The sequence below is a fragment of the Mugil cephalus genome, chromosome 19 (assembly GCF_022458985.1).
Source record: "Mugil cephalus isolate CIBA_MC_2020 chromosome 19, CIBA_Mcephalus_1.1, whole genome shotgun sequence".
NCBI lineage: Eukaryota > Metazoa > Chordata > Actinopteri > Mugiliformes > Mugilidae > Mugil > Mugil cephalus.
The window spans coordinates 17,949,818-17,968,866 of record NC_061788.1 but is presented as its reverse complement, the minus strand read 5'-3'; the positions used below and the strand labels follow the sequence as shown (position 1 = coordinate 17,968,866).

At 43.8% G+C, this 19,049-nt stretch overlaps 2 protein-coding genes across 14 annotated transcripts in view; one reads left to right on the top strand and one right to left on the bottom strand.

Annotated features, from left to right (window-relative positions):
- The window catches only part of vsig8a (V-set and immunoglobulin domain containing 8a), a 64,858-nt gene extending 59,219 nt beyond the window's left edge, over positions 1-5,639 (top strand). For both annotated transcript variants that reach the window (XM_047569565.1, XM_047569566.1), the window contains 2 exons: positions 1,612-1,753; positions 5,148-5,639. In XM_047569565.1, the coding sequence (XP_047425521.1) occupies positions 1,612-1,753; positions 5,148-5,337 (332 nt within the window). In that variant the 3' untranslated portion in view covers positions 5,338-5,639. The remainder of the gene's footprint in view (positions 1-1,611; positions 1,754-5,147) is intronic.
- Positions 5,640-5,709: 70 nt separating this feature from the next.
- The window catches only part of vav2 (vav 2 guanine nucleotide exchange factor), a 195,189-nt gene continuing 181,849 nt past the window's right edge, over positions 5,710-19,049 (bottom strand). For 9 of the 12 annotated variants that reach the window (XM_047569558.1, XM_047569551.1, XM_047569550.1 and 6 more), the window contains 12 exons: positions 18,339-18,427; positions 17,557-17,570; positions 17,410-17,428; positions 16,838-16,965; positions 15,125-15,196; positions 14,910-14,971; positions 14,525-14,641; positions 13,964-14,051; positions 13,757-13,880; positions 10,983-11,069; positions 10,341-10,495; positions 5,710-7,971 (listed from right to left, as the gene is read on the bottom strand). In XM_047569558.1, the coding sequence (XP_047425514.1) occupies positions 7,924-7,971; positions 10,341-10,495; positions 10,983-11,069; positions 13,757-13,880; positions 13,964-14,051; positions 14,525-14,641; positions 14,910-14,971; positions 15,125-15,196; positions 16,838-16,965; positions 17,410-17,428; positions 17,557-17,570; positions 18,339-18,427 (1,003 nt within the window). In that variant the 3' untranslated portion in view covers positions 5,710-7,923. The remainder of the gene's footprint in view (positions 7,972-10,340; positions 10,496-10,982; positions 11,070-13,756; positions 13,881-13,963; positions 14,052-14,524; positions 14,642-14,909; positions 14,972-15,124; positions 15,197-16,837; positions 16,966-17,409; positions 17,429-17,556; positions 17,571-18,338; positions 18,428-19,049) is intronic. The other 3 variants (XM_047569560.1, XM_047569562.1, XM_047569561.1) reach the window with 2 other exon arrangements.

Below are 19,049 nucleotides of genomic sequence, written 5' to 3'. Positions count from 1 at the left end.
GTCCAGCTCCAGACAAAACTCCCCCGGGCTTGAATGTTCCCTTCACCATGTGTTACCGCAGGCAGTCATACACATTTTCCATCATACTATTGTGGCATGCTAATATGACTTTGCCTTATCTCCCCTCTGGATAAGCTCCTAGTCCACTGAAACACTACTAAACCGTCTCTTTTTTTACACGGCTTGATCACTTCATTTACTAAAGAATGCATAAATCCAAAGTTGGTTTTTCTGTTTGTCACCTAACAGAAATTCACTTGTTCATGTGTCAGTCCTCTGATGTGAGGTCACGTTTGGTAGCCACAGGTGCTTTGGATACAACTGCTCCAGTTTCCACTGAGCTTTTCAGAGTGTCCGCCCTCTTACAAACTTTCTGTTTCTCCAGTATTAGATGCTGACTTTGCCTCTCTTTGCTTAAAATGGCAATTTAACTTGTGCCACTTTCATTTATTTCTGGTGCCACGCGCTCCACTCTCACAGTGCTACTTAGTCAGCAGTGTTGTGCTGGAAACAGCCATATTTATAACAGGTGAGAACAATGTCTACAAGTTAATTTACTTGAACGAGCCTCTGATGAGTCAGTCACATTTACGGGGGCGTCATCTGAACGCTGATTCAGTGGAAGGATTCATCTTAGGCAAATCTGGGTCTTAGTAAAAACAAGCTGAAACCTGTTTGAACATGTATTTCAAACACAGGTGCTTGATTGGTTCAAAGAGGGATTTGGAGGCTGGGTCAACACCTTGAACTCGTTGTGTTCCTCAAACCATTCCTGAGCTGTTTTTGCTTTGTAGCATGTAACCTTATCCTGTTGAAGGACACTGTTGCATTCAGGGAATCCTATTTCAGTGAAATGGTGTACATGGTCTATAACAGTCCTTAGGTGGTTGGTATTTGGCAGGAGCTGGGCTCTCCCAGCAGTACACTGACCACAGTGCCATGTGTTCCCCCAGTAAGGGAATCACACACACCAGGGCCGTCCACATGATGTAAGATCAAACACCTTCTCCCATTGCTTCGTAGTCCAACTCTGATGTTTCCAAGCCCATTGCAGGGGCTGTCATGAGTGGACAGGGGTGAACAGCAGCAGCGCAGCCTCATACCTGACAAACTGTGACGACTTTTTACCATCCTGAGCTCTGGTAGTTTGTCTGTTGGACTGAATCTCCCCACATGCATCCCTGAGCCTTAGCCGTCCATGACCTCCACAAGTTTTCCTTCCTCCAACCACAGATTTCAGCATTATTGGAGAGTCTCTGACCCAGTCATCAAACCATCACACTTTGGTTCTTGTCAGATTTAAATCCTTCCACTTGCTCATTTTTCTTGCCTGTAACACCTCCACTCTGAGGACAAAATGTTCATCTGCTGTCAAGTATATTCCCACTCACCTAGTGTAATTCACCTATCTGGGTTCACAGTGTGAAACAATACACATACAGTATAATGCTCATTAATACAGCCTATAATGCAGAGGTATGAGAGGACGTTATTGATGTGCACTAGTCAAGACAGTGAGGAATCGACATTAGAGTGAGTTAACATCAGAGTGGAATGGATTCTTCAGACGGCCCAGTGAATAATGACCTGTTTTTCATGCTGATGTTCCAGCTCCTAACAGAGCCGCAGTGATAGTTGGCACAGTTGTGGGCTCCCTGCTCCTCATCTTCATCCTCCTGGTCTTCATCGTGCTTCTCTACTGGAAGCTGAGGGAGAGACGTCGCTATGAGAAGGAGTTCTCCAATGAGATCAGGTACAACGCTTCACTCCCGCACAGAGAGCGGGCCAGAGTTACAGGTGGTGATGAGTAGACAACTGAGCTGACACAAAGAGGGAACTTAACACACACACACACACACAGACACATACACACACACTGTCTGGCAACTTTCTCCTCGCTCTTACCTCTCTGCATAAATTAGTAATAATATGATGTTTTTGGATTTAAACAAGGGTAAGAAAAAACAAAACTAGTGAGAGACAGACATCAGAAACATGACAAAAACTTTAAAAGACAGAGAGGCAATTACTGTGTAAGATATCAAAACATGACACATGAAAGCCGCTCAGATAAGAATGTATACACAATCCTTGAAATGAAAGTAAAGCAACAAATACCAAACTACAGCAAACATGCAGATGGAAAGGAATAAGTTCTGTTTCTCTGTTATACTCAGATGGACCATATAGTGGAGTTTTTGAAACCCAGGGCTTTATGAGATACATGCAGAAGCCAACAGCTCCTCTTTGCGTATGTTGACACAAATAAAGTGAAGGTCTGGCCTCGCCATCCATCTGTGAAAACCTAAAGAGAATTTATTGTGGAAACACGGCTCGCTATCTAGCGTCGGCAAACACCCGTGTGTTCCTGCTTTGAGCTCACACCATACTGTTGTTACAGATGTTGGAGATAGATTGCAGTGACATTAAATGTCCTCTTTACAACATCAAGAAGACCTTCACAAGTGCAGCTACTCTGTGCCAATTTAATTTCATATATGAACCCAGCGGGCATCCTCAGAAGAGCTGGATTTCAAAGAAAGTGGAGGCACAGCTGGAGAGATAAGTAAAGGCTGGATTGTCATATCTGCAACAACCAGGAGAACATTAGCTCAACGTCAAGGTTAGAAAGAACTGTATCCTCAAATAAATGGTTCTAGAATTGCATAGAAAGAAAAAGAGCATCATGGAATATGCGATGTGAAACAGCCATTATTGCAAACAAAGGCTCAAAAAGGCTATTCTCAGAGCAGTGGCTGAAAAGCTGAATTACAATGTTTAAACCAATCAGCCTCTGCATTTATTTAGCCTTCTACATCACAAACATCTTATAGGGCAAGAAGAATCTAGCACAATTATGTAAATCTGTTGGATGCTTAGCTTCTTCTATAATGTATTTTAAGGCTGGCAGTCCATGTTACCCTCAGCTCTGTGTTTATATGCTGCACGTATCTTTAAAAATGAAGCATGTAGTCAGAGTCAGTCGAGGCTCAACAAGCATCTCACTTATCTGCCGCTATTTCAGATGAGAGCTGCCTGACTTTTAACTAGAGGAAGACCATATGAGCAAAAACTTGTCAAACAGCCTTTAGGTTTTATGCTCAAGCTGCTGGACCGTGCCACTCAGAACACTTCTTAAACATTCCTCTGGATGGTCGGCTCAGAATCATTATCCTGTTGAAAGGTCCACTTCTGGTTGAACCTCGGCTCCTGACAGATGGCCTGATAGGGTGCTGATATGAGGCAAAACTCATTGAGTCAATGGCTGCAAGCTGTCCTGTCCCCGAGGCAGCGAAGCACCCCCAACAAAAACATTTCCATATGGCTGTCCGGATCATCTCCTCCGATAAGGCCGGCTCTTTGCTCATGTATGCAGATGGTTCCGCACAAGTTGAAATGTGAAGTTTCACTTGTATGGTTTCTTTCAGGCTCATCTTTTGAAATCATTTGCCAGACCCATAAACATACCTTTTTTTCTGAGGTCCTTTTGTTGTTGAAGATGCTGGTATGACCTAAATTTATGACTTGGCCTTTGCAAATTTACGTGGACTAGGTTTAGTCAGACCTGGAGTAAATCTGACTAAATCTGAGATTTACCACTGGACAATATTCCCATGTGCTGGTATGGGTGAATCATTGGTGATGATTTCCTGCCCTGAAATAATTCTGACTGTGCAGCAAAAAAGGACCTTCTTTAAAGGAAATGTTCTGCAGCTCATCCTGATGAAAGGATCTCTCCATTTGCCAAAAAATGTTGGAATCGTGGTTTGTACACAGTGGAAATCATGTCCAGTCATGTACATCATCAAATCAGCTCAAACGCTGACTCACCAGTTAATCACTGTTTACACTGAGTCTGATATTGATCAGCAGGTTTTGTCAAATAACAAACTATAAGACACTAAAGAGCTGGTGTATCTTTGAGTTTGAACTGAGATTGCTCATTATCAATTAAACCACTATCAACATAAAAGTGTTCATTACACAGCAACACTGACAACAGAATGAATCTGGCATCTTCAAAGCGCTATTTGTCACACAAACCACAGATAATGGGAGGATGTTAGATGTTTCAAAAGCTGCAGTAATCTGCTTTGTTATTTATGCTGCCAGTGAGAAACCACTTGCAGCTAATTTTGCAGGCACGTGGATTGCTTTCAGAACAGGCTTCGTGCAAAAAGATGAGACGACTTCACCGGCGGAACAAAACATCTGCGATAACGAGATGCCTAATTGCCGTTTAATTTGGTTAATTATTTGGTTTGTACACATGTCCACAGCAGCTCAGAAGGATCGCCTGGCTACAAAAACGCGCCGATTAACTGCAGCCCCCAAGACCCCCGGCCCGGTTCGGCTTAACACAAGCAAATTTATTCCCTTTACCAGCAAAAATCTTAGTCGTTGTCCGTCATGGGAGCAGAGGATGTCGGAGTCGATCAGTTGTGCAGGTGTTTTTTTTTTGACAGTGTATCCCAGCCACTGCAGCATGAATGCAAAGTAGCTTCTAAGCATGAAAACCAGCATCAGTGTTTTAGAGGTTTTAGATTTCACTGCAGCTACACCAGGGAGGGAAATATTATTGTTTAGTAGAAGATAATGTTAACGTAAGTTCTGTGTGAGAGTAGGGACCCCTGGGATGAGTCTCCAAATAGGCTTTAGCAGCAACACGGTACAGCTGCAGTGGGAAATACAGATCCAAGCAGAAGCAGAAGGTAACCATAACAACCTGGTTGTCGGTTATTTAAAAAAATACCTGCAGCGCCTTGAGCGTACCGCCGATATTAATGTTGACCTAAAACAAACAAGCAAACTTCCAAACCAAATATTTTTAGCTTCTCAAATGTACAAACCGACTGTTTTTCTTTTAGTAGGGTACACAGGATACCTACAGGTGTTTTTGACTGCAAACACAACATTGATTTGTTTATGAAAATAAGTATTCATAACCCAAATAATAAGCATGAACCTGTTTCACCAAAAATCCTGTGTGTGTTGTCACGGTAGCTCTGCTGCAAAGCTTCGCAACCGTTCTGATTTCACACCGTGAAAGCTCAGCCCTCAACATCACCTTCTGCAGTTATTTTCTCAGCCGTCTTTCTAGGAAATAAACTCAACTTTTTCTCTCTCCGTTCTCATGTGATGTCCAGGGAGGACGCTCCGCCTCCCGACAGCCGCCCGGTCAGTCGCCACACCAGCCGGAGTAGCAGCCAGCGGCCGCAGGTGACTCACTGTCAGGTGGACAGGGCAGAGGTGAGCTCTCTGAGCGGAGGATACGCACACACACCGGTCACATACGCTCCAGTGGAACGTGACGGCAGGTATGGATATGCAGTGTGACCGTCGGCAACGAGGTCTGAACCCACAGGCTTTTATCTCCAACGTTTGAACGGAAGCTTCAGGGCCGTTAGGAAAAACTGAGAATTCAGAGCAGCAGCAACCGTTTAATTAAGTGAATTCAGAGCTGTGCGGCGTGTGATGTGTGATAACATTGTACAAAGTGATTGTTTCAAGATAATCTCAGCGACAGGAAGTACTTTATTGCCTGACTAATTGTACTAAAATGTAGGAGAATGTCGCTGTCTGTACAGCAAATCTGCAAAACTAACAAATATATAAATGGAATCGTATTCTGGAATTTACAGATGAATGTTGAGTGTGTTTGATCATTCGCAGTGAACCAGTGACAGTTCAATGAAGCCAGTCTCCCAATTTAAATCAAAAGAAATATTTATTTCATGATAGACCTCATTTGGAAATACTCAACCATTCAAAGAAAATGTACACGATTAAGTACGTATCTTCTCATGGACCAACTGACAGGAGCTGAAATATCAACAGCCACATGCAATGGGTTTTTGTCCACTACATACAAAGCGACTAGATCCCCACCCACCCCTATCCCACCCCCCACCATCATTGCAGACAACACGGAGGCCTCCTGTGTGTCCCCCTCACACAGTGCTAGGACTTTGTGTTTTTCTGAGCGGCTGGCCTTTTGCATTAACACACATCGTAGACGGTCAAAAAGTTTAGAAACTAAACATATCGGCATCTTCTGCTCCATAAGTCTTTGTGAACCAGCCACAACTGATGTGCTCAGTGTTTACACTTTACTTCTCAGCGGGGTGTGTGGAGTTGTTTTAAATTGCTTTCATGACTGAGTTGTTTTTGACCTTTCGCGGCGCGGAGGCGGTCGACCAGCATCTTCTACTTCATTTCCAAGTATTTGTTGTATTCATGTGTGCGGCATCAATAGAATATATATTAATATAGAAAAGCATGTGTGGAACAAATGAATTTTAGAAGTAAGGCCTCATGTGAGTTGCTTTACGTCAGTTTTCATGTGCATATAACTTGAACTTGTGAGCCGACTGGGTCAGTAAAAATCTGAATACCTGTATATGTTGAAGCAGAAGGCCATCTGGTGCATTGATGCATTCAATAGATGTATGCTGGTAAACCGTGGTGTGAACTGCTCTAAAGTACTTATGGGACTTACTGGAAATAAAAGGAAACACTGAGCACCGCAGCTCTAGAAAATCACAAAATAATCAAGAACTCCTTCTGTCCGTTCATTTCATTTAGGACACAATGTTTTCCTTCAGATTTAAAATCTTCTGACACGGTTTAATTTTCACCAGCCTGCACAGCACCAAACTGAATTTCACACATGAACAATGATTAACATTAAGGGAAAAACAATCCCATCACCTGATCATCTGTTAAAAAAAAAACATAAAAGTAAGGCAAGGTACAAAAATCCAGGACACTGATCAAACCCCATGCAGGCGAGACTGAAGCATGGCTGAATTTGGCTTCAAATGATTTAAAACAAATTGTTCATCCAGTTTCCTAACTTAAAAAAAAAAAGAAAAAAGGAATTGTGATTCTGTGCAAGAAAATCAAACCATGAACACACGTTTAAATGTTGCTGAATGTCTCGATGTTTCCCTTTCACATCCGGTTGATTCGACCCACAGACACGAAACACTATGAGTTGTGTGTGTGATTGTTGTGGGCTATGAAAACCCTCCAGCTGTCTCTGTGAGTCCATCCAGTCTCCAGTCGGGAAGAGTTAAATGCTTCACGTCTCGTTTTTGAGGGCTCAGAAGGTGAGCTGTCCTCCAAACGTCATCTTTGTGCCTCCCCCTTCCTTTTGCTGAAGTCCTCGTCTGAGCTGTTCTTTAGGGATGACGATGTTCTTTAGTGGCTGATGTTGAGGTTCAGTAAGCAACGACCATTCTTCAAAGGCACCGTACTGTACATTAGGGTGTGTGTTTATGTGGGCCGCACATGGGCACATGCATACATGGAGAAGTAAAACCAGTCCACAAATTCGATTCCCTCCACTGGTGTCAGCCCACAAGGCATCACCATGACAACTAAGGCAAAATCTCTCGACATGATAAGACGGCTTTTTTTTTTTTTTTTTGTTATTTTCGTTTTTCTGATCAGATTCTTCGCTTAAATCAACTTTCCCACAATAATCATTAGTAATGATAATAATCTCTATTCAATAAATTATCTATACTGTACAATTATTTCACCTTGCGTAGACCTGCAACAAAGGGGATCCTTTTTCAAATAAAGCTATCAGCAGTCAGTTTCTGCTGTGTCCTCAGCTCAGTAAAGTCTCTGCAGAGCACACGCAGGCTGACAGACAGCAAGCCAGTTTTCTTTTTTCTTCTTCTTTCCTGTACAGAAATTAAACAGGACACCCTGCAAAAACAAAAGCGGATGCATAATTGGAGATAGAGAAACGGTAGAAACGCTCGCTGAAAAATGAAAGTCCAGCAAAAACAAGAGGAATGTTCTGGTGTTTTTCCTTGTTCGTTTCCTGGAGAGGGTGAGTAATCTTCTCTGAGAACAGTAGATAGAAGATGGTTCCTGATTTAAAGGGAGCCAGACCAGCGACGTCCAGCCTTACTGGACACCTTCTTCATCCACGTAGGTTGAGGGAAACCATCCGATCTGGAATATGAAACAGTCGTTATCATCACACACACGTGTCTAGAATCTGTATGGACAAATGATGTTAATTGTTTGTTCATACTTCCTAACGGTTTACTGAAGTGAATCCATTCTAATCATCTCTATCTCAGTTACTAGTTTTGTCTACACTCATTTGCCAGAGGATGTGCGTTATTTTCAGATGACTGCATAGCTCAGTAGCAGCCTCACCTCTGTTCTAAAAAAAAAAAAAAAATTACTTCAAATACTACTTCAGCTGTTGCTAGGCAACACTTTTTCTTCATTGTTGGAACAGTGAAGCGAGCACAGAGGTAATGCCAACACATAAGCTGCATTTAAGAAAACACCCAGATCTCCACTTATGGCTGCTGGGGACTGTGTGTGAGAATGGTGCATCCAGCTTCAAAATGCCTCCACCCCATCACTGACCGCTCTGCCTGATCTACTCGGTCCATCCTCAGTCATCCAGCTGTTGCTACGATCTTCAAGGGTTCACAGGTTCCTCCTGGACATGTTTGTACCTCAAGGTGAGTCAGTTACTAGTGACACATTTTACTCTTCAGCCCTGTTTTACATGTAGCACGCTAGCTGCTAGCAGCAATACAAATATGTTGTGACAGCTCAACAAACACCATAGAAGTTTATCAAGCCTATAAAAAAGCCAACACACTACAACCTGTTGTAGGGTTACAGAGGTTGACAAATCTGTGCAAATTGCATCTTGGGGTGACACGAATTCATAGTCGTTTGTTTGACACACTAACAAATGAACGGTGCAGTTCCATCACACTTCAGTGGCTTTTAGACCTCATCAGTGTTATATATTCAGCCCTTTTTTTATTTATCAACAGTTCCATCCAAACTGATTCAAAACACAAAGGCTCAGTATTTTTAGTGTGGACAGATTTGTTAAGATTGTTTCCCTGATACATGTTCATTCACAGGAGCCTACTGTGTGTTTAATTGAATTGGATCTAAATGTCAGTGTCAGAGTTGGGGAGGGAAGCACTGCAGCTGTACAGACGCATCAGGTTTCTGCTGAGGGCTGTTGCTGGACATAGAAAGAAGAGCCAAGTGTAGGAAGTAAGAACAAACAGAGGGTATGACATCACTGCCACCCAGGGCCACGCCCCCTGAGTGGCAAAAACACAGTAAAATGTATCAGTAAATACAGGGAGACTGGGGAAAATGTGTATTATCAGATCAAATTAAGGACAACTGGACTTCAGAATGATCCATACGTACTAGTATGGATTTGGAAAAGTGGACTAGCCTCAGTTTCAAAGATGCTAACGCTAAGAACGTTAGCCATACAATACTGTAGATGTTAACAAGAACTGATCACAAATATTTTATTGTTGCAACTAAAATATTAACTGTCTGCCGTAGCTATGCCACAAATGTATCTGACAGCCGTCCAGAACGTCACTTAAGAAGTAACTTAAAGTGTGATTTCATCAAAACATACAGCACAAACTAAAATGACCTGACACTAAATGTGAATCACAACACCAGGTTTCAGTGGCTGGATTCCAGTTGTGTGTTCTCTTCTATTTACTTATCTTTCTTTGGTAGTTGAAGAGATAAAAATATATCTCTGACTGATTCAAACTAATCGTGCTCAGCTTTCACTGTTTGCCACTCAGAGGCCGTAACCACGGTGACTTCGGTGACGTCACATGCGTGCACTCTACACTAATTGAAATGTTGCCTTTACTGTACAGCTGTCAATATGTGTGTTTTCTTATTATAGCCTGCAGTGGTTGAACACACTAATGTATGCATTAAGTGCACATAGGGCACTTATTAGAGAACAAGGAAATGGAAGGTGGAGGCTTGATTGCTGTAGAAGCAGGATGGAAACACTGTGATGACTCTACAATCACTGCTTTTGCTCCGCACACAAGGCGCACAACAGAGTGGACCACAGCTTAACCTGAACCTGAACAAGCCAAGTGGATACATTCAGTCTGGACCCGCTGCACCACATTAACACTCGTCGAATTTACAGCTTAATGGGAACATTCCTAAAATAAAACGCTCCAGCCAGCTTTACAGCCAGCCTATTAAACTGGAACATCTCCCCCAGCAGCCAAGTCCTTCCATTCAACCACCTGCTTTATGAATGCTTTTAACATCAACGATTAAATTGTTGAATTCGGTCACTCCGGTGCCCAGAAAGCCCAAGGCGGTCCCTTCGTTTTGTGAGGGTGATGACTTGAATTCCATCTTGTGCACATATGAACAGGATGCGTTTTTAATCTACAGCGTGAGGGACTAGGCTACTTTATCTGCTCCAACGCGTGTTGTTTTGATTCATCCACCTACATGCAGCCACCGTGAGCTCTGGACGTCAACCGTTTACTCACTCTTCCATTGGCCTCTCCTTTCCACCAGCCCTGGTCTCCACCGATCTTGCTGTAAATTTTGACGACGTCTCCCTCTCGCAGCGACAGCTCTCTCATGTCTCGCGCTGCAAAGTTATACCTGGCCACGGCCGTACTGACCACCCGAGGAGTAAACACTAGAAATGAAGACAAAAGTCACTCAGACGCTTCAAAGTTAAAGACTTCTTTTATGGTGTTATGTATGTGATGCAGTCAGAGAAGATATGAATCGGTGGTATTGGAGATCAATAAGAGCTCTGTCCCTGTGGGAAGCGGTTGAGAGGGGAGGTCATGACTGGCCGTGACTAATGCTAAGAATACGCTGCGTGTGTGCACAGGAGGGAGATGGGCAGGTCAGTGTTCAGCATGACGGCGTGCAGTCACGAAATGACAAATGAGCACAACGAGAAACAAGTTGTTTCATGACGGGAGTGGAAATTGGTTTTCTTTTAGTGATTTAATGAGAGAATGTCATTCTGCAAAGAACTGAACTCTTTTTAATTAAAAGAGCATCCATGAGATGAAGTAATGAAGCCGAGGGCACGGAGGCTTATGATGTAATTACAGGCGATGAGGTGCAAGAAGACAACAGCGGCAAGAGAAGAAAGGGAGACAGGGGAGTACCTGACCAAAAAGGAGCTGAGCTTTGAGAAGAGAAGTTCAGGCCCTGCGGACTGAGGAAGGAGAAGTTGTAGGAGGCGCATGTGGCTGCTGAGAGGAGAGAAAGACAGAGTTGAAAATGAAGCCGGAAGTTGTGCTGCATGCAGAGCCAGAGAAGCGGATTTCAAAAGGAGAACGCACCAGTGTGCTCCGTTCTGACTATTTTTAATCTTAACAATGTCAGCGTCACAATATGACTGCGTTAACAGCCTGGATGTGTTATTTACAACATCACTTAATGCCAGGTGGCAGATATACAACATTAAGACTATGCATTATGTTTTTTCCCAGCAGGAGTGGCTGTGGTGACATTATCATTTAGTATGGATACATAAAAGAAACCTGATCAGACATAACATTATGACCACTGACAGGAGAAGTGAATACAGTGGTGGGAAACCTTTGGACCTGGCATTCATAACTTAGACATGTACCACCCACCTAGACTAGACCAGACCAGACCAGGCCCCCCCACCCCACAGCAGGATGCAGCCTGACACAGTCACAAATTCACTAGATCCCAAACTGAACAATTTATGGGGTGACCCATCAAGGCCCCTCCCCTCAACCCATAGGACCCAAAGGCCCCCACTGACAACATTGTGTTGCCAGACACCATAGGACACCCTCAGAAGACCCATTACTATTCTCTGATGAGACACAAATGTTCTGGAGGCTTAAGAGAGACCTACACAATATGAGGTAGGAGGTCATAATGTTATGTCCGATCCATGTCCATTTAAATATGAATCCTTATTTATCACACAGTTGTATGGTATTTATCAATCTTGGAATGTCACCTACAACATGGCTGTACAACTGAAAGTGCAACACAAGTGAAAGGGCTAATCATCTACTCTTTGCAGCACATTCCAGACCATGTTTGTGTTTTTATTCACTGTGTCAACACTATGCTGTGCAGCGAAAGGCTTGTAAAGAGACTGAGAGGAGTGGGTGAGACTGACCATGACTGTTACCGGCTTATACAATCTTCCATGGCTGTAGATGCTTTAACAATTACACACCACCGTGTATGGTCCAGGCACAGAAATGACAACATGTGTGCTTGGAAACACAGTGAATGTAAGGAACGGAAGCTCATCATTATCATCACAGACTCAGCTCTCCCAGCCCATTTCTAAACATGGCCAAAACACGGAGGCAACAATCTTGCTGTAGCAGCCAGCTGGGTTTCTGTGCTGGATGAACAAAGATTGTCCAGCGTAGGACAGAAGCCAGTATTCATACAGAGTAATAGGTAGAGAGGGCAGCCAATCCAGTCAGACCACAGTCCTCTCTCTCTTTGTCACTCCGTCTTTATCATTTCACATTCCTGCCCTGCCGTTCCCCTCTGGCCTCCCTCAATTTATCTCTGCACCAGTCAGGGGAGTCGCTGGCTCTGCGAGCAACAGAGAACCAGGAGAGACAAAGTGAGTGGGAGGCGGTCTGTCTCATTTATTTTACTCTTGATTATATCTACAGCCTAGATGGCAAGGGATTCAAAATGTGAGCTGGACCCACGCATTACAGCATCTCTTCTGAGCGCAAATTATTACCATCATAATCATTCACAGAGACAGGTAGATATATTAGTGGCCACAGTGTGTGCCAACAGTCCCCTAAGCCAAAACGTCTAAACTGGCAGTTCACCAGTTATCTGGGCCCAGTCCTGATGGCAGCAGCCAAACTAACGAAGCCCTATTCCTTCCTCACAAGCCAGGTGGTCCAGCTCCTTTCGGTGTATTCCAGATCCTCCCAGGCCAGACTAAATATGTACTGTACTCGCTCCAATGTTTATTTTCTGATGTTATCTCCAACATCAGATGTCCAAATCACTCCTTTCAAATCGGAGGAAGATCTCTTAATTCTTTAAAGATGTCTTCACCATAGGTTTAGGGATGATCCCAGCCTCCCTGTTCCTGAAGCTCATTACCCATGACCACAAAGGAGGGTTGTGACCTGGATCAACTGGATCATTAAGTGTGATACCAGGACATTTCCCACTGACTTTGGTCGTTTTCCACATGAATATGAAGAGACCTAGTAATAGAATGATATGTAGGCCAAGATTCAGATGCTTTGTTATTATTTGGCCACAACACTAAGTCAGATAGTTTTCTCTCTACACTTTTTAATTTGAATGTTTGCTCTACAGAACTGTCTATGACATATGCTGCAAAATATATAGGATATATAGTGGAAAAACTTGGGTGCTGGGCAGTTTTGACCAATCACATTCGCGCTGGCTCGGGTTCATGGAGGTATCCAGGTATCGGCTGACACGCAGGTGCGTTCGCTGATACACGACGATTCTTTTTATTTATTTATTTTTTCCCCCTCCGGCAAGATTTCCAGATGGGCGCATCGACAGGCAGCCATGTGCTGCTGGAGGCGCTGAGGACTCGTGCTGCCCATACATTGCCCCTCCCCCACTGACAGAGTGCGTGCAGCTGCAAGCTGGAAAATGCTCGTACTCATAGGCGTGTTGAGCACCCCTAGAGTTTTTGGTTATTTATTTTATTTTTCTGATGCTTAAATCGTCCCTGCAACCGTGTCACTGAGGTATCGAGAAACCAGGGGAATCCTTGATGATACCTGATATCAAACCTTTCCTGCCAGAAAGCTCACAGACTGACTTGAGATGACGATATGTGATGGTTCATTGGTATGAAACGACACAGCCCTGAACAGATTGTGTTTATTGGTTGATGTTGAAGAGAAACGCTGGACGTGTTTACCTGGTGAGCGTGTGCTGGCCCGCGTTAGCGAGCGTTCTCTCGACTTGTAGGGGTATCGCAATGTGGTATCCAACAGTTTGAAGCTCTCTTTCAGCGAATGGGACTGATAGTACTCCACCAGCTCCTGTTAAATAACCAGAAGAATGAATGTTGCTGCTGTCGCTCTGCCATCACGGTTTCCGTGGCTGTTTCTAATGAACGACTTACCAGTAGACTCTCAAACTTCTTCGCCTCAGTGATGTGGATCCAGCTGTCTTTTTCAATAACTTTGATGTGTTTTACTTCATCATTGAATCTGTAAAGAGAAATCATCAAGAAGTGGAGCTGTTATTTATCGGCACCGAGTGTTTGTGAGTGCCCTCAGGGTAATGTGTGTGTGTTCTGAACATTTCTTGTACATGAGAAAATAGAAGTAATTTCCCTAAGTTCAGGCTGACTGTCAGATTTGTTTTCTTAATTTGATAAAAGGTGGTCCCCACAGTCCCTCTCCGTGTCAAAGACTGAAAGACAAATGTGCAAATGCATTCTAACGCAACACTACGAGACAGCTCCAGTAAGAGCTCATATTGCAGAGCTCTTTGGGATGCTTTCTCTCAGAGGACAGGCACAAAAAATGGGATAAAAAAAGCAATTACTGAGTGGTAATTAGGTGGAGCCACACCACGCGCTGAAAAAGCTGACTGGAGATTCCCGTGAGAATCTTTACGTCCCTTGAGACGCGGATAAAAAACCCTCCCAGGACATTTCCCTCTCCTGTAAAACACTCACTTGATGCTGATGGCGAACCTTTCCGCCTCGGCCGTCCTCTCTCTGATAAGGTAGGTCCCGCTGCTGTGGGACTTTAAAAGGTTGTCCGCCTGCTGCCGCTCCATGTTTCCTGCAAACCTACAGAGAAGCAGAGAATAAAGGTTGCGACCTCCAAACACAAAGCCGTTTCATTTGACGACGCAGTGAAGACTTCACAAATACTAATTATCAAACGAGCGTTTGGTAATAAGCTTTATGATTGGGGTCAGCTGCTTTAAATTTAAACGATGCATAAAGTTACCAGTATAGATTGTTAACATTAACAGATCTGGAGTTATTATGGGATGGTGACCTTGGGATAATAGGGCCATTAAATTCACAGCCTTCACAAAGCCAAGGGTCTCACCATGGATATCCAAAATAGTCTGCTTCTCTTGAGGACTGCCGGCTGGATAACGACTGGAAGGGCTGTCACAAAAAAACAGAAAGCACACATTAAAGAGCAGAATAAAATCATGGCACAGAGGTCATTGATTTATTTGTGACACCTTGGCAGGTAAATGGACAGTGAAGAAGAGAAAGAGGAGGGTTAAGTGAAATGTCAAATGATTGGTTACCCACCTTAGGGTCCAAACAAGGCTTTACACATGAACTAGGGAAGAAGCCACTCTTCTGTGCTTGCATCAGCTTCCCCTGAAAGATAAATGCACAGCTGCTTCATTTTCAGCAGTGTAATTAAAGGAATGCTTTCGAACATTTGCAAACACTCAAATGGAAATTAAATAAATGTAAAACGAGACATAATAATTGCAGAACAGTGGTAAATTACCTCCAGATTTCCTGGTATAATTGAGAGGCGGAAAGACAACAAATCACTGAGGGCGGAATAAAAACTTAAAGTAATGTCCACCTACACTGAACCTACTGGATATAAAGATGTGGAAGCAGTGATTTCATGTAGAATTTGTAAAACTGAAACTTTGGTGCCTCCCAGTGGTGAAATCAAACACAGCGTGGCAGCCAGCCTCAATCAATGCTCCAGTTTTTACCTGGACTGCTTTGCTTTTATTGAAAGGAAACAGCCAACGATCATTGAGAAAGCTTGACAGTGAACACACATAACATATACATTTCTGGCACTGTGCACATCTGTCAAGTTGACCCATCAGAAGATGAAATGCCTTCAGTGTCTGCTACCTACAGCAGTTTTGAACCCTCTGACATCACACAGAGACTGAAGTGTTGTGCTGCAGCTTGGATAATCTACCGTAATAGCCGCGATCAATTAATGGCTTCAGAGAGTTGCTCTGAGTCACTCTGGGGAAAGCTACTGGAAGACTCAGTGATTCAGCAGGACTGTTGAGAGTGCACAGAGCGGGCAGCCTCACCGCTCCTATCATCCAGCATTATTTACTGTAGATCATCCTCCACGTCTGCAGGGACACCACCGCAAATGTTCAGCTTCAGCTGGGTTAAAACCGTTGGCTTCATTTACGTGGACGATATCATTCAACAGGAGGTTAGTTGGATCGGTATATAACTACCTCATGTAACCACCTCAGTCAGAACAGACTGACTCAATAAGAGTGACTCATTTTTGGTGGGGTTGAGGGCTGTGGTGTAAACCTTTTCCCTCTGAATGGTATGAAGGCATTATTTCAGAGCATGTTTGCCCCCACGTGGGGTGAACATCAGGTGACAAAATGAGCTCCCAAGAGGGAAAGCGTTACGGAGGGAGCAAAAATACTTGGTAGATAAGACAAATTAATTAGAAGCTGCAAAGCTCATGTTTTTCTACTGAATAAAGTGTCTCCATGTCTTCTGTTATAGAGTAGTTCCCAGAGATCTGATGCTCCACAGACAGAAGCACTTTAATTGATTGATGTTTTGATGAATGTAAACCCATATGTCTTATCTAATTATTTTATTTAGATAAGTTGGAATCTCTAATTATAATGAATTGAATTAAGCTGTAGAAATAATGTAACGGTAGTCAGTACTGTGACAGTAATTTAATATCTGTGATTTGGTTTAGTGAGAGGCAGATCATGCTCATTGCACCTGGTCAATAAAACACTTTTGTTTCGTACGGAGAAAATCTGTAAGCTACAGTCTGGTAGAAAGTTGTCCTTGGCAGCGATGGTAATTGGATTTTGTGTGCGCAGACATTGTGGCTCTTTTTTTCTATGCTCAGCATACACAGAAAAAGATTGCACTCGGTTCTGTCTGAATACAGAGCTGGCAAAGCAGTGGTACCTCGGAGTAGAGAGGCATCGTCATTCAACAGTCTACACAGCTGCGTTCCCACCAATGAAAAGTGACCGGCTGCTGTACCTCCCACCACGTGGTGTCAGGATCTCCCTTCAGTAGCTCGATGAATTCTCCCGTCTGGAAACACAACGGCGTCTTCCCCGGAGGTGTCGGCGTGCCGTGGTAGTTCCTCACCGCCACCATCTTGGGACCTGGGAAAACAGAGGGAGCCGTAGGAGGAGGAGTGTGGTTCATGAAAAAAGGGACGAGCCTGACTTTATCTGGACTGAGCGCTGTGGTTCGTCCTCTTGGAGGCTGATAACCCACAACTGTTTCTGTGGTCTACGACACACACAACATAACCACGACATTAAACATGCATTGTGTCCCTGTCTCCGTCCACTTTGAAGAGCTGTTCAAAAATGCTTGAAATTTACCGAGAGGAACTTCAACTGTTAACATTCAATCCAGACTAAACACCGTGTTGATTATTTCAAGATACAGCATCCAAACTATCCAGCACAGTCAAAGGTCTACTTGGTTTTTCAGTGCCCTAATAATATGGTATAAGCGTGCAGTATAGGCTGTGTATCCACTAGATGGCAGTAGAGAGCTGCACTGTTCCAAAGAAGCTGCATCCAAACAAGTGCTCTTACCTGGTGACATCCCCGGCTCCTGAAAAAGAAAAAGGAAACACTTGATCTTAAATACTACCACAAAGCAAACACTATATATATATATATATTTCTTTCTTTCAGATGAAAAACAATAAGAAGATGCTATAAAACACAGACTCTACTCACCATGTCAAGAGGATCTGAAAGAGGAGAGGATACAAAAATATGGAGACCGTTAGGGAGGATACAAACTAAAGGGGTGCCATCATAGTTTAGGTTGGGATGAACTGAGGGGAAACTTTAATATGCATGACTAGTTTCGTTCTGGAAGCAGCAAACTAGCTACACGGCTGCTTTCCTACTGCGCGCGCTCATTATTTCTTACCTTTCAGTTTAATTTTTATGCTTGCAGCCCTGTCCCCACTAGTCTTAATTTTAACTTGGCGAGGGTTTTTCTCGCCGAAAGAACCCAAAGGAGGTTGACAGGTTTTTAAACATTAAAGGGGTGACGTTAAGGCTCACTCTGCTACACTCAACTGGCTCCAATTTGAGAAAACAGGCCAAGGATTTTGTGAATTTATGGAGAGGAAATATGTGGTTCTCAAGCCGAGGACTGAGACGATCCCAGAGGCATCGCAAGTTTATTCTCAGGGATTGTGAGACAATTATACGGACCAAGCGAAGAAGAAGGGCAGAAAAATGCTAAACAGATTTACATTTGTTTTTGTGGATTCCTCTACTCTTTGCTTCTTTTAATGTGTTAATAACTGGAAATCCGTGGGCGTCTAAAGACCTCACACAATCGGGTCATTGCATATCATACGATACATGGAACCTGTCATTATGGATCACAAGTAAACCCTCCTTTCCTTGCTTATAAACAAGCCCACACAACAGCGATGCAAATGCTGCGAGGTCCCCCAGAAGCTTATTGGAATGAAGTTTACTACTAAAAAGGAAACACCTACTGATTTTACAGATGGTGATGACTTCCAGACACTCCTTGTGAGCTCCTGTTCCACATCGAGAGCAGTAGTAGCCCTGATAGAAGATGCCCCTAGAGGACACACACACACACACATAAAGCAGCACACTTCAGTAATGCAAACAGGAAGTGTCTCAGACACAAATTAACCTCATGTAAGAACAACACACAAAGACGCATTCTGCTTGTTCCTACAGATCTGAAAACGCGCTAGCACATCCTCCATCGTTTCCATTGTGTAATCTTTTAAAAACGCCAAATCAACTTGCTCCATTTAAGACCATGCGCCGTGGAAGGTGGGTTTTTACGGGCGCCGTAGCACTATGTATGGTATACTGCCATGTTGAATAGTAAGCGCCATAAATCACGAGGATCTGCTGGGGCTGCAGCAGTAATTAGCATCTAGCGGGGAGCGGGGAGCGGGAGCGCCGCCCGGCCGGCCGGCCGGCCTCCACCGGCTCCTTGTATTTAGGTCAGCAAAGCCATGAAATTTGTGGGTCAATACACAGAGTGGAGTTTAGCCAGCTGACTGTAATAGAGGTGAAAGCGGCCACTCGGCGGCACGGGTTATCCCCGCTGCAGTGGAGCGGCGTTCTCACGCGGGAGGAGGTGTTGCTCAGGCACACACGCGGTGGGTGGCGGTGGGAAGGAGCATGTGTAAAAATATCATCCGTCAGCCGCAGTCACACTTACG